The sequence below is a fragment of the Gopherus evgoodei genome, chromosome 17, assembly GCF_007399415.2.
Source record: "Gopherus evgoodei ecotype Sinaloan lineage chromosome 17, rGopEvg1_v1.p, whole genome shotgun sequence".
NCBI lineage: Eukaryota > Metazoa > Chordata > Testudines > Testudinidae > Gopherus > Gopherus evgoodei.
The window spans coordinates 12,976,766-12,998,937 of record NC_044338.1 but is presented as its reverse complement, the minus strand read 5'-3'; the positions used below and the strand labels follow the sequence as shown (position 1 = coordinate 12,998,937).

The 22,172-nt window shown below is 42.8% G+C and overlaps 1 protein-coding gene across 7 annotated transcripts; it reads right to left on the bottom strand.

Moving 5' to 3' along the window:
• Nucleotides 1-1,207: 1,207 nt before the first annotated feature.
• On the bottom strand, nucleotides 1,208-22,164 carry PSPH (phosphoserine phosphatase). Of its 7 annotated transcripts, none has more exons than XM_030536430.1 (8): nucleotides 22,009-22,164; nucleotides 21,035-21,144; nucleotides 17,282-17,330; nucleotides 8,303-8,458; nucleotides 7,155-7,289; nucleotides 5,127-5,272; nucleotides 3,410-3,558; nucleotides 1,208-1,371 (listed from the first exon to the last, which is right to left on the bottom strand). In XM_030536430.1, the coding sequence occupies exons 4-8, from the start codon at nucleotides 8,440-8,442 to the stop codon at nucleotides 1,261-1,263; spliced, it is 681 nt and encodes a 226-aa protein (XP_030392290.1). In that variant the 5' UTR covers nucleotides 8,443-8,458; nucleotides 17,282-17,330; nucleotides 21,035-21,144; nucleotides 22,009-22,164; the 3' UTR covers nucleotides 1,208-1,260. The 7 variants fall into 7 exon arrangements, with proteins under 7 accessions (XP_030392290.1, XP_030392289.1, XP_030392291.1 ...); XM_030536429.1 differs by lacking the exon at nucleotides 22,009-22,164 and adding an exon at nucleotides 21,281-21,372; XM_030536431.1 differs by lacking the exons at nucleotides 17,282-17,330; nucleotides 22,009-22,164 and adding an exon at nucleotides 21,281-21,372 and having other exon boundaries at nucleotides 8,303-8,461.
• Nucleotides 22,165-22,172: the final 8 nt, after the last annotated feature.

The window sequence follows — 22,172 nt, the reverse complement described above, 5'->3', positions numbered from 1 at the left end:
GGGGATTTGTCCTGCTTTGAGCAGGGGGTTGGACTAGATGATCTCCTGAGGTTCCTTGGAACCCTGATATTCTATGATTACCTCCCCCACCTTGTGTCTCAGGCATACCTGTTATTGAACCAAACCCCCCATCCTGAGTCTCTAATGTCCTGGGAATGACACAGCTACAACTACGCTGCATACATTTGTCTGTCCTTTCTATACCACTGTAAGTGGACATGTGAAATCTGAACTTTTAAGAGAGTTGCCAACAAGCGTTCCCGCTGAGCAAGCAATTGCACCCTCAGGTGTGACCTCTGAAACTGTCTAGCCAGTGCCCCCAGTTAGTTGTACATCACATAACTAAGTATGGCACACCTCTGCTGGAACTGTGAGCCCTGACTGTGCTTTTCAGCAAATAGCAGCGGCTTATTTTTCACATTCCAAAGCAGATTTTCAGCTCAGTGTGGCGTTACTCGCCATTTTCCACAAGGCAAACGCATGCACATCAAAAACATGGCACCGGATTCTCCACCCTGAAGTGGTTCCTTTGCACCACTCAGGCCAGCTGAGAATTCCCTCGGCAGGAGGACTTCTCAACTGATGCACAGCCAGCATAGCTGGATCCTGTGCCAGCTGCCCTATCTACCCACGCCAGTATTTGGGGGCTTGGGGGTTGGGAGAGTGAGGAGGCAAAGTAACTGATTGGCCAGTTCTCAGCTGGCATATGATCTATAAGGGACCATAGCCAGATGGTGTTCTAGTTAATGTAGGTCAGACGGCAGCCAGGGAGCAAATGCTTTTCCCTCCCTGTCATGCACCAAGCAAATCTGACCCTTCTGCGGGAGAGTAAGGTGCTACTCAAGCTGAATGAAGGTAGCAGAATGGGGCCCTTGGTGATTTGAAGAAACATACATTATAAAGTAATCACAGACTATTGATTTATTAACTTGCCAATAAATTCTTAACATGGGTCTTCAGTTGTGATAGGCCAGTGAATGAATCCATTGACTTTTCCACCTTGGAAAAGATTATCGGATAAAAGGCAGCCATTGCCCCACAAGAATTCTGATTAGCAAATGTTTGGGTAATATATGGGAATGGGACCATTTGCAATGTGAACTGCAGGTATGAGAGGGAACATCTCGGGAAGTTATCTGGAAGCATTAAATTCAAACAAAAAAATTCAGTACACAGTTGTGCAAACAACAATATGTTTAATTGCATTGTATATATTGATATACTATAATTGTTAATAAAACTACTATGTTACTGTAGAACTTATCTTTCTTCCAGTTCTTTAAGCAGTTCATCAAAGTGAGTAATGTACCATTTGGCTTTCTCCTTTACTTGTTTCCTGATTACATTTCCTCCAAATCCAATGAAGCAATCCTAGCAAAAGAGAAATGAATAGGCTTGTATATTAAGCTTTCCACTAATGAAATGGGGATTTTCAGTGTAAATATGTTCAATTTTTAAAAAAGAATAACTTTATCCTCACACTGTAGCAAAACCCCCTCACTGAAAAAAAAAATTGCCTTTCTGTGTTTGTTGCTAGGATGGATTTCATTAATGGCTTGATCTTGTAGCCTTGAAGTCAATGGGAATTTTGCCATGGGAGCAGGGTCATTTTCTAATACCTGGTGACATTGACGTCATTCACATCTGAGACTTTACTGAAAAATCTGAGGACAATTCCTGTGACTTATGCTGCTACTGTACCTTGAACTCCTAACGGTCCAGTAGGAGACCTCAGGCGAACGTTTATGCACAATATCACAATTATACCTCTGCTATTTATTTTAACTCCACTCACCGCGCGTGACAGATACCAAATGCAATCATTAACCAATCTTGGCTCAAATCATTAACCAAGAACAATCATCATTTCCAGAGCCTAGACAATCTAGATCAATGAAAATGCAACATTTAAACTTTCACTTCTTGCTGTTTCATGAGATATTTAAGGCATTAAACAAATATTAATCTGGAATCGCAGTGCATGCACTTGCTGCCAAGATGTACACTGTTAGCATTAAAAATAATAGAATCACACAAGCACTGGCGCTTGGAACTAGCATCAGGCATGTTCCTTATACTATAGTGCTGATTTTATGGTACTTGCGGAGCACATCCCAGGTCCACATTAAGATACATGCTTCCTGATTCTGACAGAGCAAGAGCATTAGTATTCTAGCAAGGTACTTGACTATAATGATAGGTTGCAAGTTACATCCACATCTACTGTAAAAAGGCACTTTTTTTTATTTTTAGGTTGTTTTTTAAATTCTTTTTAAAATTATTCCCAGTTCTGTGAGAGCTGCCATGTTCAGGGGAGGGGGTGTCAGGTGTCTGCTCCATCCCTCTGAGAAGTTATCTCTGGTGCAAGAAAGGATCTTGGTATCCACCCCTCCAACCCATCAAACTAGCACTCTTGCTCTGCTAGTATCAGGCAGCATGCGCACCAGTTGGGGGCAGGAGCGTGCTTCCTAAGCACCATAAATCAGTGGCCCAGGTTGGGATCCTGGTACTTGATGGAATCTGTGTAGAAGCACCATGATACTAACAGTAATAGCTACATTGACAAAAGGGGTGTGTGTGTGTGTGTGTGTGTGTGTGTGTGTGTGTGTGTGTGTGTGTGTGTGCGCGCGCGCAAGCAATGCCTTTAAAAAAGTAAACAATGCCAAAGAAAAGATTGCAAATCTGGAGGTGCTGGCTACAGTCTAAAAGGCAGGTTGGGAGCTGAACAATATTGTCCAGACCAGCTGGAAGGCATTAGTGGGCTGCTTAGTGGCACTAAAGGGTTTTCAGGAGATTTCTGAGGGATTGTGCTTGGCTGGCTTCCAAGTCTGTTCCAAGTGCAACATGAAAGAAGGTAAGGAGCTGAGAGTGGGTCAAGGAGCCAAAGGGAGCAGTCAGAAGAGAAGCCTGGGTGGGCTACAGGCAGAGTGATGAGTGTAAGGTAACAACAGGATTATGATGTTTCTTTTCAGGTTCTCATATTAGGGGCTGGAGAGGCAGGGAGGTGGTGACCTCAGCTGCAGGTGTGGGTGTTTGCTCAAATGGCAAAAAGGAGAGAGAGACACGATAAGTGTGCATGTGTGACCCACACCCAGAATGAAAGGGGTAAACGAGTGAATGGCCTGATCCTTGTTCCACCCTGAGGTGATCTCACTGCCTGTTGACACGGTGAGGTGAATGCCCATCAGTATATCCCCTTCTTGGTGTCAGGCAGGAAATCTGATCTCTGGCACAGCCTTTGCTGCTGCAAATAGCTGACAAGATACTGTTTCAGAATAGATTGAAAGGCATTAACGATCCCCCTTAAATACTGTATAACAGTCAACAGATGGGGTCTTGACATTGCTTTATATATATATAAATATAAATAAATTTGTTTAATAGGGAAATCCAGTTCTTGGATACTCACAGCAGGGGGACATGCTTCCATGTCTGTAGCTCCATCTCCAATCATAACTACCTTCTTAAAGTGAAACTGTTCCTTCAGATGACTGATAACCTTTCCTTTTCCACCTGATTCAGCTGTTGGTTGTGTCTCATCAAACCCTGCATATTCTCCTAAAAACATATGGGGAGGAGGAGTTAGATGCTTGGGCAGCATGTGCAATTGCATCAGTGGGTTGCAGAGAATCACGAGTACCTAGGAAAGACACCAATGAACTTCTTAAAAATCAAGATGGATTTTTACATTGTCCAGGCCTTTTCATTAGGAAAATACTAATTAGGGCTCAATCCCAAAGGCTTTACATGCATAAAGCCCCCACTGAATTAACTGGAAATTAAGCATGCATTAAAAACTAGGATTTGACCTAAATCACTTTGTGGATCTTACAGTGCCACAAAGGTGTGAATATTTTCACAATGTTGAATGCTGAGAAAAGGCAAAAAATTCCACAAATTCACAGATGCATTGGGCCAGGTTCTACCCTCGGTTACACTGTCAATGTGTAATTCAGAAGTGACCCCATTCAAATCAGTGGCATAAGTAAGAATAATGAGACCCACTGAGCCCCATTCTATTCAGTTACACTGGCGTAAAATCCAGAGCTACTCCACTGAAGTCAATACTTACTCTGGATTTACCCCAAAGTCACTGAAAGCAGAAACTAAAAGAACTGAAACTGTGTTGTTATTAATGAGACAGTCTTTAACCTTGACTTGAAATCTTATCAAATCCATAGCAAGAATGTAAAAGAACGTGACTTTCCTATGCCTCCGCTGCCGTGCAAAGGAGTGCAACATTTGCTGCTTTTCCCTAGTATAGCCCATAGTTAAAAAAAAATTGATCTTTTATTCTAGACACACAATAGACTGAATCAACTATCATTATTAGTAGGGTATTTCCCATGCTTGTTTCTTTACCCTAGCGGGTTATATTATCTCAGGGGAAACAATGGCTTCCAAAGACCATTTTGTATGGGCAGAAATTGTTTCAATTGGATTTGTTTTCTTTGGAGTAGAGAGGGGAGTTCTGGGAGAAGAAGGAGTTTGGGGGAAGGGACAGGGAGATGACTTAGTGCTGGAGAAAGTTGCCAGCCTGACAGCCCAGCAGTCTGCAGTTTTCTGTCCACAGAACAGCACACTCCCCAGAGTTTGATTGGCAGATGTCAAGAGAGAGAAAAAGAAGAGGGGCTCACAATTTCCTTGCCTGGTGCTGTGCCCGAACTGGCACTGAGACGATGCAGGCTGGATGGTTCTGGCAGAACATGGATTGTGGCTATAAAGTCACTACTGGAACCCACGCTTCATTTTCTGTCTTACGTCCTGTGACTTTTAAAATGCTTTTATGTCACTAAACTGCCTTAACCCTGACCTCTTCTAGAGGTGCCTGGGCAGTTCAGTTTCCATGCCGCTCTCCGTGGCCTCTCTGCTAAGACGGCTGACAAGGGACAATCAGTGCCACTTGTAGAGATGGTCTTTATAATGTGGATGCTCAATCACAAGAAACGGGACTGAGAACCATCAACCTCAGTTCAGAGAAGCCATTCATAGAAGCAACATGACCACATTTCAATGTGTTGATTTTCCATTAGGTTCTTAAGCCACTGTAGCCCATGATCCTACTTCAGCTTGAAGTGAATGGTGACCGTCAGTGAGTAGAAAAAAGAGCCACAATCACATCTTACCATTAAAGTAAAACTTCAGCCTATTGGCAAACACGTTTGCTGTTGGAATGTTCACCTGTAAAGCGACATGCTCCACAATGCTCTGAAACCCGCCGGATATTAAGAAGACTTGGATGCCTCGCTGATGAAGCCTGCTTACCAGCTCCCTTATAGGAAAAGAAAACACAACAACCAGCCCTGAATATCTAGCAAGATCAAGAAATAACAGAGGGAAGGAGGAATCCCAATTATATTGTTCATTAACAAAGCAGACTACAATTTGCATTAGCCTTGTTTAGTCAGGAGTTGGATTTCAATACCATACTTTAGTGCAGCCTTACACTTTCCCTTCTTCCTTTGCAGGCTCGTGTAGCGTTTGTATGAAAGGAGCTATAACAAATCTGTATTATACTGAGACAGACTGGCAATTAGTTGCTCAGAAATTAGTGGATCAGGAAACTGATTTTATTGACATCCAGGTCAATTTTCTTCACATTCAGGTCAATCCCAGTGAACAAATGAGAACTGATCCAGCCGAGAAATTCTCCTGAATGGGAGGATAAGTCCATCAAAAACATCCACCATATGCAAGCAATATAGGCGGTTGAGTCCACAGCACCAAGCCGCACAGAGAATGTGCTTAAAGTTATTGTTGATTTCTTTTATACTTTTGTAACTAGCTGAGTAATAAGAATACACCTAAATTCTTAAAGTATAGGCCTTTGCAGACAGGCTTGAATATCTATATCCTAACAGTTATCTAAAGCATAAGCTGGTCTTTTGGATTGACTGACCCTGAGCTGTATCTCTTGCTGGATGGTTCCTAGGGAACATTGGACAGCAACAGCCTTCCTGTAGAAAAAGGCAATAGCTACAAAATAGGAATCACCAAAAGCTGTATTGGAGACAAAAGAATTTCACTCCCAGTCCTTGAAGACAATGGGAGTTGAGCATCGGTCTGCTAAACCCAGGGTTGTGAGTCCAATCCTTGAGGGGGCCGTTTAGGGATCTGGGGCAAAAATCTGGGTGGGGATTGATCCTGCTTTGAGCAAGGGGTTGGACTAGATGACCTCCTGAGGTCCCTTCCAACCCTGATATTCTATGATTTCTAAAAGAAGGCATTCAGTGCAGGATCTAGCCCTAAAACAAAAAAACCAACACGCAGCAAAAGCAAAGCAGCAGAGGTGGTAGCAAGAGAGGAAGTGCTAGAACACAGGATTAAAATACAGGATTAAAGCAGAGGAGCTGTGTGAACAGGAAAGGGGAGGGAAAAAAGGAAGAGGGTGAGTGTAAGTAAAGAGAAGAGAATCACATGATTCCAAAGACACAATGTGCTGTTTGTGTTCTTGCTGCCCATACAGAGAGAACAAATCTGTGTTTCAGTTCAAGGAGAAAACACAGATGCAATATCTTCTCACAACACTGTTCAGTATTAGAGCCTGCTAGGAGGGCAGTTTTCTAATAAAAGCCTTTTTTCAGTCACTTACTGCTTTTGGGTAGAAAATACCTGTTAGGTTAAAATGAGTTGTGCTTACTCTGAGCCCCAATTTATTTAAAGCTTTGTTTGTGACTCTAGTAATGAATGATAGCCTTGAAGAAAAGACTCCTCTAGATGGGCCCAGTCCTGGGATTAGAATGCCCCCAGCACTTCACATGGTCTGATTCTATATCTCCAGAACATACACACCTAGGCCAACAGCAGTGCAATCAAAGGACCACACCCCGGACCTCGAAAGACCACTTCTAAAGGTGACGGGATAGATCATTGTCCATAACCTTTCAGTCCTTGGCCTGTGTGCTGAGACTGCCAACGAGGATGCCCCTTAGCATCAACCAAGATGGTGCTTGCTTTGATGTGGACACTTGTCCGCAGAAATGGACTCATCCCAATTTGAACATCACATACCATGTAAAAGTCAAGCCAGAAAACATTCTGGGCCAGATCCCCAGCTGGTGTAACTCCACTGACTTCACGCAACTATGCTGATTTACACCAGCTGAGCATCTGGTCTTCTTTGGCTTGGAAGCCTCACTTGAAAAGCATCTTACCTTATGCCCGGTGTGAGCTGAGGAGGATGTTCTGAAATTAGTTTTTGCACTTGCTCCCAGGAGGGACGTATAAGTCCTAGTCGTGCCGTTAAAGCAGCTTTGAATGTCACGGAGCCTCCCATAACTCTCCGTGTCCTAAATTGAGATCCAAACAAATCCATGCAAATCAGTGACACTCCACAGGAAATGGTATGTTACAAAGACTTTTAACTGAAGAGGAATTATTCATAAGTGCCATTAGTTCTAGGCTCTGTTGTGTGCACATCCTGAAAAAGTACAAGCTGAGAAATTTGCATGATATTTAGGAACTGCTGCCAGATTTCAAATCCCCCTCCAAAAATGTTGTGGCAGTTCAGATCCGCCTCTAGTTACAATGGAGCAAATAGGGAGAGCACTCTGACATGGCAAGTTGAAGTTATCTGGCCAGTATTGCTGGGCAAAATACAGAAGATGAGCAGCAAAGAGCTTTAAAAAGAGGTGGAGCTGAACTGATGATTGATGACTACTTGTTGGCGACTCAGTAAGTCTGAGGTTTGTAAGATATATATATTTACAGCATCCACAGACACTTTCCCCAAGCTCAGTGGAAGAGGATCATTGATACTTCTAAAGATAAATGCTGTGATTTAGGAGGGCCATGAGGCAAAGCAGATAGATAGCTCTGACATCATGCTGTACCTGAGCATGGCTAACCCAGCTGACATCTTTATTTTATTTCTCCATATTGGACCAGCATTCCTTAAGTAAGGGCCTGATTCTGCTCCATATGAAGTTAATGGGAGTTTGGCTATTGGCACCAATGTGGGCAACATCAGGCTTCAGAATGGCCCAAGATGTATTTTCTCTCTTTCACAAAAAAGAGGGACCAAGCTGTGCTACTGTTTTGCAAAGTTTAACTAAAAGCCCCTTAACAAAGTAGGGGCCTGGTGTTCATTGGACAGATTTGAATGAACGTTGGCTCAGGCCCCATATATCCACAATTCCAACCGGTAAGTTATTCCTGTATTCATTGAAGCTATTTATTATTACTATGATCCTCTTTAACCTCTTCATCCCTGATGTAATTCCACTGGCCAGGGATGAAGCTGAGCCATTATTACTATTGATTGCTATTGACTGTTAAATAAATAACCAAACTGTGTACATACATTTCTGCCACAGCATCCCCAACTCCACAGAACTTCGCCAGCTCATCAATTCCTTCTTCTCTGATGACTGTACTATCCACATCAAAGCACACTGCATCGGCATTGCGGAAGATTTCCTTCAGCTCCAAGAGGGAGGCCATCCTTCTGGGAAGCTTCCTGCTGCCAGAGAAGAGAAGTTCTTTCTGCCGGTCACTGCACTGCACTCTGTGTTGAGCCATCTAAGAAACTGATCTGTCATCTGCCAGCTAGTGCAGAATGCAGCCGTAGAGCCAGCCCTTATTAATGAGAGTGGGCAGCGAAGACCTGGGTCAGTTACTGATTTACTCTCTGTGGTGCCTGCCTGCTGATGATCAGTCTGAGTTCAAAGCTAGCATTGGGCAGTGGAGATTTGGCTCAGCTGTTGATTCGCTCTTGGCAGGGGCTGCCTATTGATGCTCCAATAGGACTCAAGCTTACAGTTTTGACATTTAATGCAACAACTCTCTGAATCCAGCTCTCCTGCAGAGATTGTGACACTAAATTCCAGCTCACCCTCTCAGGTCTAAGGGAACAAGACTTCTCACCACAAGGACTTGTAGAAGGTATAGGATCAGATCCCTGGTCCATCTAAGCCTGTGCTAAATGCTCCAGGGCATGATGCAAGAAATCACATAAAGGACAGTTAGGGATTAATCTGCCAGAGGCGAAGTTTCTGCCTAAGCCCAGCAGACAGTAAACATAATTCTTTTATAAATCCTACTATGCTCCTGGTCTCAGTTAACTTGACCCAGCACATCAATCCCAATGTCATGAAACCACAACCTTTTCCCTGGACTATGTTTAAAAATTAGAAATTGAAAGTGTCACTCAGCTGGACAGTCAGGACGCATAATAACTGCTGAAATACACTAGCTTTCCCTTTCTTTTGTATCTGTTCACTTGACTGTGTAGGGCACAGTTAATTCAGCAGATCAGAAACACAGGATTTGCAGTTGGGTATTAAACAGCATCAGAATGCTTTCCTGCTATCACACTAATCACCTTGTGCTTGTTCTCTTTATAGGCAAGGTGTAATTCCATATTTAGCAATCGGTTTGTATTTGGGAGAAATACTCAGTGCTATAGCTTTATACCTACCCTCTACCCTAGATGGTATTGTTTGGCTGGTTTGTTTTGGGGTTGATTTGTTTTCTAATCACCTATACTTTCTACTATACATCCCTCTATGTGATTAACCTGAATCTTCCCTGTTCTTCCTGGGGGAAGGGAAAATGCCTTGCCATCTGGTGTCATGTCACACAGCTTCATCTTTTCTTTTCATCACACTAAACTGTATGCAGATTTGTTTGCCTCTTGTGTATTCATCTATAATTTGATGGCAAGACGCACTGCAGCTCCTTACAGAGGACCTGGCTGGTTCCCACAGAGAACATATTTCTTGTCCCTTTAAAACATGCTTCTTACACTTGGGCTCCTCACAGATGCCAGAGGAGATGGGGCCCTGATCATCACATACCTTTAAAGGAAAAGATGTTTTGATTTTGTAAGAAAGTGCTTGGCTCTGGGAATGGTTAAAACAGCTGCCAGTGCATGCAGTGGGGTAAGTGTTTTAATTTTTTCAGGATAGTCTCCTCACCTCTGCCCGATATATATCAGAAAACTCACTGTCAACTTCTTCGCCACCTTGCCTGCAAATATACCTGCTTGTGGCATGAGCCTGGTAAATGTCACAAGTTAAGAAGGATTGAACTGATTCAGTATTTGGATGGGAGACCTCTAGAGACAGTGGGTGGTATGACTGATAGCAACTGAGAGACAGCATTGCTGAATAGTGAGAGCAGGGGACAAGGAGTCAGGAAACCTGAATCCTATTATTATTTCCCATGCTGCCAGTGTACCGCTGTGTGACATCTGATACATCTCTTCACCTTTCTGTGTCTCAGGGCTTGCCTATAGAGTCATGCACGGCAAGTGGGGGTGTAAATTTACAGAGCACCAGTGTGCTGCACAGTAACTGGCTGTGTGGACCCTGCCGCCACGCACTACAAGTTCCATAGTGTGCTTTGACCTATTGCTGTATAGAAATGGCCTCAGTTCCCCAGTCTATAAAATGGGGCTAATACTATTTGCCCCTCTATAGGTAGGCTATACATAGTTGAGATGTTCAGAAGGAAAGCTGCTGTTTAAATCCATCCTATTTTTATTGGGCTAAATCCTGAAGTTCTCACTCATTTATTACTCAGTCTTCTCTCGGACAAAACTCCCAGGAAAGTGATACAAATTTTATCTAAGGCTAATTAAAAACCAAGTAAGAACTTAGGGTCAAATTCAGCAGTCCTTAATTGAGCAACACTTCTGTTGACTGTAACGAGCTCGTCATGATCTAGATCCACATTATTTATACTTTACCTTTAGTATAACCACAGTACCTAGGAAACCGAGTCGGGAACCAGGACCCCACTTTGCTAGGACTCTGACTCAGAAATAAAAGCCTCTGATGAAACACAAAGAATGAGATCCTGCTCACTTATCCGTCCCAAGACCTTTTCCATGTGAAAGGGGCATTAAGCCCAGTCACGTGGCAGAATTCCCATCTGAGTACTTGCATCCACCCTAGCTACATTCCCAATGCATTTTCAATTGGTTGAGTTATTCTTCACTTCCTTCCTAAACAGTAGCCTTCTTACAGAGCTCTGCCTGACCATGTCTCTATGGCTATGTGTGTAAACTGTTATCTCATGTATTGGCATTTGTCTGAGTGAGATTCCTTGGAGCAGGATCCTTGTGTTTTGTAAAACCCCATGCATGTTTATGGCACTCTGCCCTGCCAGTGGATTAAATGGCCGTATATACCCTCCTGCACTTATCTGTCCCATAGGTAGGAGTGTGAGGGGTATGGGGAGACCCGGTGCTGTGGGGCTGCTAATCCCCTCCCATGCAGGTGGGCTGGGAGTGGGCAGAGTTCTGGCACAGTTGAACCAGTGTGGAGGGTGAGTAACCTGTGCCAAGAAAATGGCTGATGCAGCCAACTTCTCTCAGGGCACTACGGAGAAGCAGGGACTGGTCTCTGACTCTGGGGTAATGCAGCTACGCACTGCCCCTCACTCAGGGAAGACTGTAAACTTCAATCTGCCCCGAGCACTTAGCCTATAAGCTCTCTGGAGTAGGAACATCATCATGTACTTTTCTGTGATGCACCACTTACACATATGCAATTGGATAAAGAACACATAATACAATAATATTACATGATCATGGCATGCAAAAGAAACTTTTGCTATAAGAATAAAACATAAACCTCCCTGCAATACCTAGAGGTTGGTACTAAGCTACAGTTTCACAGTGAGTGGGTATGTGACTGAATTCCAGGATTACACTGCATCAGCCTTAACTTGAAATTGACTTCATATCTGCCTGGTCATGCCGTTACTGGAATTTTTTGCTTTGACTCTGTGGCAGAGTTGGAAAACCATGTGTTGTGACATGTGCTTGAGCAATAGAATTGAAAAGAGTCTGTACTGACATTTTTGGGATAGCATGCTGTTAAAATCCAGTCTGCGGAAAAATTATTAAGTCCATCAAGAATTTAGCCCTGGATATAGATGCTGGTTTTAAAGTTTGCCCTACCGGACAAACATGCTGCATCAGAGTGGCATGACATTTGTGTTATGATGTCCCAGTGCTGATCCATCCTTATGCAAAGTTATCATGTTGCATCATGAGAACATGAGGTTGCATTGCAATATCACACCATGATGAAATATCCTGTGGCAATACAGCATTGCCATGTGATAATGTAGTGTCAGCCTGAAATATATTTCAGGATATGCCTCCTCAAAATCTGATCTATCCTGTGAAAACTGGGATAGGCAGAAACCCTAATCATGGGTGCCAACTGGATTCTGCCAATCCCTGGGATCAGCCCTTCCAGTTTGCTCCCTTTCCTGGACATTCCCTTTTGTGACGTAGCCATTACTGCTGACTTTGATGGACTGGGATATAGGATGGAGAGAAAAAACATGGATGCCAGCTGTGAGGCCACCACTGAGACCCACACTTCCTTCTCTTTATTACATGCAGTGACTCTTTGGAAAGTACTTTAAGGCCATGCTTGGTGGAAGGAGACGCATAGGCGGTACGATCTTGATCCCCGAGAAGAATCCGAGGTGGATTTGTAAAAAAGAGCAGATGCTTCTAATCTCCTTTGGCCTGCAATCTGCAAAATCTCTGGAAAATCATCCCACCACACGCTACAGGTAGGATTTTGAGTCATGGACTAATTGTTGGGGCATTTTGGGCTGCTGATCAAAAAGGTGTTGATGGAGGATTTGTGGGGTGGGGCAGCTGGTGCAGAGCATGCCTGGGGTAGGAGGCTGATGCTACTGCAGTGAGAGGCTCTTAAGTAGGTATAGCCAATGCTGCTGGAGTTGGTGAGGGTTGATACACCTCAGGTGAAATGGGGTCCATCCTCTTTTGTCCTCCATGCCTGCACAGCTCCAGGAGCTCTAGGGTTAGGAAGAATCATTCCAAGGGGCTACAGAACCAGTTTCACAGAATCTTGAAGCCATTTCCCTAGCCCTGGAATTGAAAGTAACAGGGGAGCAGGTAGAGCACTGAGCTGTCCCGTAACTGGTACGGGACAATAGGGGGTGGGGAGGGGCAGAGAGAGCAGTCACAGCATCAGCCCAAACTTCCACTGGGCCCTCCTGACCTAGTGATTTTGCCACACCAACCAAGCACCCCCCGGGGACGCACTTCTGGGTCATGTCCCACCCATTAAGAACCTCTTCAAAGAGAGCACAAACCCATGGAAGGGCGGAGGGGAGACACTGGAGGAAGTAGACAGAGGTGGTCTCTAATCTGACTTTTCTCCAGCACTGAAAGCAATGCTCTGCACCTTTCTCTCTGGCGGTGCCTCAAATGAGGTGGAGAACAGCAGTTAAGAGCACAGCCTGCCCAAGGAAGGAGTTGCTAGGTTATTCACAAGTGGGTGTTGTTTGGAAACAGATGAGCATAAAGACCTGGACATTGCGCCGACATATAGTGTATGAGATCTCAAAAAGAGTGGAAGGAGAACTGAAAACGTTGTCAAACTTCCAAGTAGAAGAGAATCAGGAACTATCACGTGTCTGGCTTTACTCCAGAGACCCATGGTTATGTAATCTTCTAAGGCTGACAAAGATCAGTTGCATTGTGAAAAAGAGAATCTACTAGCACTGAGGTTTATGCAGTATAGACAGAAAAGGATGAATTCCCACAACTAAGATCAGTTAGGCCTATCTCCATGTGAAAGGTACAGGTAAATCAAATTGGAAAAGCCTGCCTCTTTCTAGCACAGCAACTCCTCACTTAAGTATCAGAGGGGTAGCCGTGTTAGTCTGGATCCGGAAAAGCAGCAAAGAATCCTGTGGCATCTTATAGACTAACAGACATTTTGGAACATAGCTTTCGTGGGTGAATACCCACTTCGTCAGATGCATGTAGTGGAAATTTCCAGGGGCAGGTATATATATGCAGGCAAGCTAGAGATAATGAGGCAGTTCAATCAGGGAGGATGAGGCCCTGTTCTAGCAGTTGAGGTGTGAAAACCCAGGGAGGAGAAACTGGTTTTGTAATTGGCAAGCCATTCACAGTCTTTGTTTAATCCTGGACAGATTAAACAAAGACTGTGAATGGCTTGCCAATTACAAAACCAGTTTCTCCTCCCTTGGTTTTCACACCTCAGCTGCTAGAACAGGGCCTCATCCTCCCTGACTCAACTGCCTCATTATCTCTAGCTTGCCTGCATATATATACCTGACCCTGGAAATTTCCACTACATGCATCTGACGAAGTGGGTATTCACCCACGAAAGCTCATGCTCCAAAATGTCTGTTAGTCTATAAGGTGCCACAGGATTCTTTGCTGCTCCTCACTTAAGGTCGTCCCGGTTAACGTTATTACGCCACTGTTCAATTTGAGAACATGCTCGTTTAAAGTTGTGCAATGCTCCCTTATGACGTGGTTTGGCAGCCACCAGCTTTGTCCACTACTTGCAGAAAGAGCAGCTCATTGGAGCTAGCTGATGGGGGGTTGGAACCAGAGTGCACTGGCAGCTCCCCTATCAGCTTCCCTAAGTTCCCTGTGTGGCAGCCACCCAGCAGGCGATAATATCAATTGTCTGGCAGTTCAGCTGTCCCTCCCCCACTGCCGTGTGCTGTTCTTACCCTCTGCCTTGGAACTGCTCCCAGGAACCTCCTGCTTGCTGGGTGGGAGGGAGAAGAGGAGTGCTAATGTCAGGGTGTCCCCCTCCCCAAGCTCATGTACCCCATCTCTGCGGGGGGGGGGCACATGACAGGGCTCAGAACGGAGGGAGCTTGCTTGCATCAGCTGCTGTCTCAACTTGCTGATCTACAATACTTAAAAAGGCATGTACTTAGAGTGGGGTCAGCGTACTTAAAGGGGCAATGCACGTCTCTCTCTCTCTCTCTCACACACACACACACACACACACACACACACACACACACACACACACGGCATAGCTCTCTGGCTCTCCCTCTCTCTTTCTCACACACACACACACAGAGAGTGCGTGTCTCTGTCTTTCTGTTTCTCTCTCTCTCTCTCTCTCTCACACACACACACACACACACACACACACACACACACACACACACACACACATATGCGGGAAGGGACAGCACATTGGGCTCTTCAGCAACAATTCAGCGGTGGGTCCCTTGGTCCCTCTCAGAGACTGGCTCGGTCCCTCTTTGGCTGGCAAAAAAAAATTCCCTGGAACTTAACCCCCCTATTTAGATTAATTCTTATGGGGAAATTGGATTCACTTAACATCATTTCACTTAAAGTAGCATTTTTCAGGAACATAACTTCAACGTTAAGCGAGGAGTTACTGCATTTGACTTCTGGAAGGAAGACTAGACTTCTGACTCTGTCATTTCAACTTTGGAAAGGCTCCATGCAGCAAGCATTCATACAAGTCTAAGTGAATGGAAGAAAATGGACAAAAAGGTGAAAGAAGAAAATGAGAAGGAGAAGCCAGTGGAAAAGGAGAGATCAGAGAAGATTTAAGAGAAGAGAATATAGGTTCAGAGAATCAGAAAGAAGAGCAAAGGAGAATAGTTGGGGGAAAGGAAAGGTAACGATGAAGAAAAAAGAGGAACAAAGAAGGCAGTTTTCAGAGTGGTAACCGTGTTAGTCTGTATCAGCAAAAACAACAAGGAGTCCTTGTGGCACCTTAGAGACTAACAAATTTATTTTGCCATAATCTTTCACAGTGGCAAGGAAGGGAAAGCAGATCTTTCCACAACCCTCTGGATTTGCCAGGACACTCAGGGGAAGCATTGGCACATCCACAGTTTACAGATGAGTTCTGTTACATAACCTAGCGGTGATGGAGCCAGTGGATGAGGAGTAGCAGTTATGCAGTGCAAAATGTTATTGTTTAAAGAAAATAACTGAAATCTTTCCAGTTTTCTGATCCTTTGAGGAAGAATGTTTTGTACATTGTGAAAAGCAAACCGTCTGATAAATAATACTTCAAGAGGAAAAAGGGAATGATGTTTAGAAGCCATATGGTTTTCTGGCTGCATTTATTTCTAGCCTGATGTAACTAGGCATTGATTTGCCTAGTGAGATCGCAAAATCAACATCCCAATCTCACTTCACTTGTTATCATACCTTAGTTTTCAGAAGTGCTACCCATCCCCATCCACATTGTCACTTTTTGTTGCATTTGCACTTGTTGCCATAAAAAAAACTGAAGATCAACTCAACCTTAGTGAAATAGTTATCAAAAGTACCTCCTGAAACAGATCATTAGGGCTGTGGTGCACTTCACAAACAGTCTCTGGTGCTTCCCACTTTCCCACCCCTTTCCTCTTCAGTGAAACTGTAAACGCCTTATCAATAGTAATGGATTGCACAAGAGGCCTGATTTTGATCTCACTTACACTGGTTTAACCCTTGTGTAATATCAGTTACTTCGAAAGAGTTACTCCTTGTTTGCACCTGTGTATGTGAGAACAGAATCAATCCTGAGATATTAGTAAATTCCCTTGGCAGAACTGATCCCTAGTTTGTGGCACAGGTGTGAAATTAACTCTTACTGTACTACATTGTTTCTAGTGAACTAAAGAGAAATGAGAGTCACGAGTAATTGGTTCTAGTCTCAACCCTGCTATGTACTGTGGGGCTTGGTCCAACTCCCATTGAAGTTAATGGGAGTCTTTCCATTGACTTCAACTGGTGCTGGATTGGGCTGCATGTTAGGATGAGGCAAATTACTTAATCTCTCTGTGCCTCAATTCCTCTATCTGTAAAATGGGAATACAAATACCTACCTCACAAGGTTGTTGTGAGGCTTAATTCACAATGCTAGAAAAGCACTTTGAGCTCTTCAGATGAAAGGACGTATATTTGAGCAAATTATTATGAGTAGTAATTACATGAAAAGACCAAATAATAGTTCTTGGGAGTTTTTGGTGCCCTAGTATCACTGAGCCTGCTTCAACTTGTTGATTTTCAGTTCAGCTTTAAAGGAAGCAATGTAAATAAGTATTTGCATTTGGAATCAACAGATGGGTTTCTTGCAACTGTCAGTTGACATTTGACAGCAATGCATAGGGGTAAATTGCTTTCAATACTTTATAAAAAATAGATGAAGAAAAGGCAAAGGAGACCAAATGATACAGCCATAAACATAGGACCCCATCCAGCTTTTTGGGTAGTGCTTTCATCTGGCAAAGTGATGATGATTCCCCTCTATAGGATTGCATCATTCATTTATGCTCCTGTGGCAAAACCGGCACCTCACTGTCACTGCATCTGGTGTGAGAACACAATCATACCAACAACAAAAAATACCCAGCGGGGTCTGAAAACTAAATCCATCACATACTGTCTGTGCTAGAAAACAAATTAGGAGCAAGATGGACATGATTTTTCAGAGAGACATCCCCTTCTAAACAGAGAAAAAAACCAGTCCTGGTGACTTACAGTATTGTACTGCCCGTGGTTGCTGCTGCTGCTGCTGGAAACCTCCTGGCTGTGCAGGAAAAGAAATGATCAGCTGGGACCTTTGCTCATATATATACAAAGGTACGGACTGATCAGGAAGAAAGGTGCATTTTCTAAATAGCCTTGTATAATCTGCTGAGTAAGCACAGCTACTTTTTTTTTTTTAATCGTTACATGCATGAAACTAGAGATGTTCAGCTGTTTGCTGACAGGCTCAGGAAAGCGAGGTGCAATCCTTCCCCCTTTGGAGGAGGAGCCCCTATAGGCCAGCCCTGCTAGCTCCCTGGTTGGCTAAGGATGTACCGGCACTGGCACAGAGATCATTGCAAAGAGAGGTGGAGGGATTGCTCGTTTAATGTACGTCACTCTGTGCTGCAGACATTTATCAGGGTTCTAAAGCCTCAGCAAAATAAACTAAAAGAGCTTGGCACAAAACCACAAATAGGTGGGGGTAGGGATGTTAGGTGCCGTGGTCCAGGGTTACTGTCCCTGGTAATGCAGAGTAATCTCCCAAGGAATACGATTACGAAGGCTGTCCCATGAACTAAGGATAACTCAGTGTTTATGTTTGTAACAGAAGAATTCTTAGTCAGTGGAGCTAAGCTGGTTTACACCAGTTGAGGATCAGACCCCTTAAATTGTCCAGCTTGGAGCTGAGGAATGTCTCCATTCTTATCTGAGATCTCAAAGAGATGTAAGAAGTATTGGTCTATTTGAAGTTTAATGTAGCCCCCTTCTAGGCTGGGGCTTTCACTAAATTAGCTTGGCCAGTTCAAGTATGGTTCAGATGAACTTGCTTTAAACAGGGATTGACAGGCCAATGTAGACATCTCTGATACAACTTTAGATAATGTTTTCACCCCTCAGCCACGAGGCCGAGAAGCATAGGAAGGAATTGTGAGGTACCTGTGGAGATTTGGGGACAGATCCTCAGCTGATGTAAACTGAGATAACTGTGGGATTACTCACAATCATAAAGTTAAGCACATGCTTAGGTACTCTGCTGTATCAAAACCAGAAGGCTGCACAGCATCTTGAAGGATCAAGCCTCAACCTTTACACCAATATAAAATTGGAGCGGCTCGATATAAATCAGTGTGATCACTCCAAATGTACACTATAAATCACTCCAAATGTACACTATGTTAAACAAATGTAGAAGATAGCCTATGGTCTTTTATATTGGCACTCCTGTGCATTTTCAATTATGGGCTGAAATTATAGTGGTTTCCAAAATTAGAGGGTGGATTTCTTTTTATGAATAATCTGGATTGTTAGTAGAGCTGTGTGGAAACAGGAATTTCCATTGATGGGAAATTGCATAATTTCAAAATTGTTTTTTGTTCTGAATTGGAACAATTAAAACATTGAATTTCTAAATTTCCTGCAAAATGACATTTTCAACAAATTCTGACTTAGGTCACTGTGCATATTTTGTTTAACTAAAATTTAAACATTTTATTTCTATTTTAACTTTTTAAAATGTTATAGTGTATAATATAATCTAAAATACATTTTGAAATAAAGTTGTTTTTTAAATGAAAAATCAAAATGTTCCATTCGGATAAGGTTGAAATGCTTCATTTTGAATCGGGGAAGGGGGGTGTTAATTAAATTTTGCCAAAATTGACACGTTCCAGCAGAATGTTTCGATTTGGATTAATCAATATTTTCCAGTGGTAAAATATTCCATCAGAAAATTTTTGACTAGCTCCAGGAAGCCAACAACAACAAAAAAAGTCTCTCCTTTTAAGTTGGTTATATTCAAAGGTAGGAAAGCTGTTGTGGCTGATATAGCTCCATTTATTTATTTCTTGATGGGCAGTCTTGTGACTGGCATCCTTATGAAAAGATTGTCAAGAGCCAGTCACATTTCATGCATCAGCTGTTTTGCAATTCTGGCAACCTTATTCCTCCAATTTATGTGGATTAGTTAAAGTCACAAGCTTTATCCGTGCCTCCTTCTATGTCATCCTTGTTGTTTCAAATATTAACAATATTTAAATAATCAGTGGTCAGTATGAGCATCTATGTGTAGCTTCTTGCGTCAGAGTACTCCTATGCCAGAACCCCCTACTGGAGTGACACTGAGATATCTAATGTCTAGTCTGATCCTGTTTATTAGTTTTATCTTTGTCAGGACATTGTGTTTTTAAACAGGCTTAGAAACAAGGATTAATCACAGTTTGATGCTGGACAAATTGAATCAGATAAAGACGAGAGAAATGGTTCCTACCCAAAAACCCAATGAGGTTTTGCCTGAATAAGGACTGCATAATTTGGCCAATAGAATTCTTATTGAATACTTCAAATAGAAATATCCCACCTTTGGTTTCAATAGATTTAGATGGGTTTAATAGACAGGTTTTCATCCATTTAGACATTATAGGGAAGTTCTTCAGTTGATGTAAATTGTCACTGCACCGCTGACTTCAATGGACAATTTACTCCAGCAAGTATCTGCCCTTATATTTTGATCGTACATTAAAAATTAAATGCACAACAGTTCAACAACTGAAATGAAAATGAGCTATGAATGGATGGGTTTGCACTTCTCCCTAAAAGACTAGTGCAAAATGGGAGTTCAACTGCCCTAAAAATATAAAAGTACTCTGAAACAGCAGCCCTCAAATGTGTGGTCCGGGAAGGAAGCACAGAGACTTGTGGCTTAGATTTTCATGGGGCCTAGTGGAGTTAGGCACCCCCAATTCCTTTGAAAGTCAATATGAATTGGACACTAACTCCTTGAGGCTCCTGAGAAAACCCCATTTGGTGAGAAGTGTAGATAGTGACTTAAACTAAGGGCTGTCAGATTTCTTTTGAAGTTGGCTTTTCTTTCTGATAAAACACGTCAAAACTCTAACTAAAACAAAAAAGTGATTTTTTTTTCCTGCACTAAATCAAAGCTCCCTGTCTGAAAGGCCCTGCCCCAGCCCTGTTTGAACACTCTAGGCACCAGGGCTGGGGCAGGGCCAAACCAGAATGCCTTACAGATGGCTTCAGGCGTGACTTGGATTCATATTGACACTGACCCATTTTTATCTATATTGGCAATACAACTGCCTCCTTTCAAGGGATCATCAAAGGAAAAGATCATAGACCTGGAAATTGCATAATATGAAGGATAGTTAGTGTGGTTGGTGTGTGGTGATCATATGTGTGCACATGTATGTGTGTGTTTGACTATATTACCCTCTATTGGCTGGTTGCGTTGTACATGCTACAGCTAGAGGCTAGACCTGCTAATCATCATTAATCAAAGGTGCATGTCAAAATGTTTAGGTGTGATACTTGGACTGTGGAATTCTTTGGTGGAGAGTATCAGAGATATGTGGAAGATTCAGGAGTGTGGAGTCTCCTTTCATAGAATATCAGGGTTGGAAGGGACTGGTGGTCATGTACTTCCTCCCCCTGCTCAAAGGGGGACCAATCCCCAACTAAATCCCAAAATTGCCCCCTTAAAGATTGAACTTACAACTCTGGGTTCAGCAAGCCAAATCTCAAACTACTGAGCTATCCTTTGCAGGATATATGGGGACAGAGATCCCAAAAGCCATGTATGCAGTCTTTCTTTGGGCCTGTAGCTAGACACATACGGAGTAAACAAACAAAATTAGAATTCCAGGGTTCCCCTCTAACAGTACATTTTGAGATACCAAGTGCAATTTCCTGCATTTTAGAATATTTAATTTTCTAAAAGAAAAGATTAATACAATGAGAAAGAAAGCTTACCTGGTATTTTTTTATTTGGGGCTCCTCACTAGAATAACTTGCCAGCAGCTCAGCAAAACCACAGAGGTCCAAACATGCTGATATATTTCCCATTGAAGCTCACACACCAACTGCATAAAAAACAGTCAAAAAGTTAGTAACCCAAGCAGGTTGTCACCTTTCATCTGCATAGAAACTCGGGCTCCCATACCTATCTCTATTATTCACAACCCAGTCTCCCAAAACTCCCTTATCCTGCTCTCTCACCAATAAGTACTGGCCAGGTATAATTGTTAAATTGGTTTCAAAACACTCCACTGAGGACAATCTGTCTTGCCAGCTCTCGTGATTTTATTGCAAGTATGCAAGTTTCACAATATTTGTTGTTTTTCTTAAAGCCCCAGCACCTGACGTCCTGTGAGTGCCTGAGAATTTCAGCTTTCATCTAAAACAAGCAAGTTTGAGCCTTCATGGTTACAGAGAATATCTTGAAAAAGGGAACCCTAAAGGTTCAGAATTCAAGGCAAATAAAAAGAAAAACTCTAATTTTATTATTTTTGAAATCTCAGGATTTTCAAGCAGATCACATTTTTTTGGAGCCTGACTCGTGATTTTTGAACATTGGGGACTGGCTATACTGGACATTTGTTTATTACTCTGAGCAGAACATCAAGTAGCAGTGAGAGCAAAGAAGGCGGTTTGAAATATTGCGTTTATCTTTATTAATTGAGCTAATTTAAATATTAATCCACTATTTAAAAAAAACTTGGCTAATTTCAAACTCAGACGAGTTTGTGATTTTAGTAACTGAGGGATTGTCATTGCTAACTACATAATATACCTATTAATGACCTAGCGGCATGTTCATTATTTGAATTGCATACAAATAGCTAAAACTGTGAGAAGCTAGTTTGTGCATATTAATGAAGTTATTCATATAATGAGAGTCGCAATCGTACATGACTAGGCATGCTTCTACAGTACTAAGATTTTACCTATTAATGAGATCTTGCGTATATTCATAAAAGTATGCGCACGTGATTAAGATGATTTGCATATTAACGGCTTCAAACGGCCGCGAGAGCCTCTGCAGGGGGGCGGGCCCGGAGAACGAACGACAAGCGAGCTGCCCAATGGCACTGCAGCCGGCTCGGCCTGG

Bases quoted from the DNA above. Each gene is read 5' to 3' on its own strand.
- PSPH (XM_030536426.1), bottom strand. From the start codon at position 8,520: ATGGCTCAACACAGAGTGCAGTGCAGTGACCGGCAGAAAGAACTTCTC. The intron at 7,290-8,302 runs GTATGTACACAG...ATCTCAATTTAG, and splicing joins GGGGATGCTGTGGCAGAAAT to GACACGGAGAGTTATGGGAG. The intron at 3,559-5,126 runs GTAAGATGTGAT...ATATGTTTTTAG, and splicing joins GCTGAAGTTTTACTTTAATG to GAGAATATGCAGGGTTTGAT.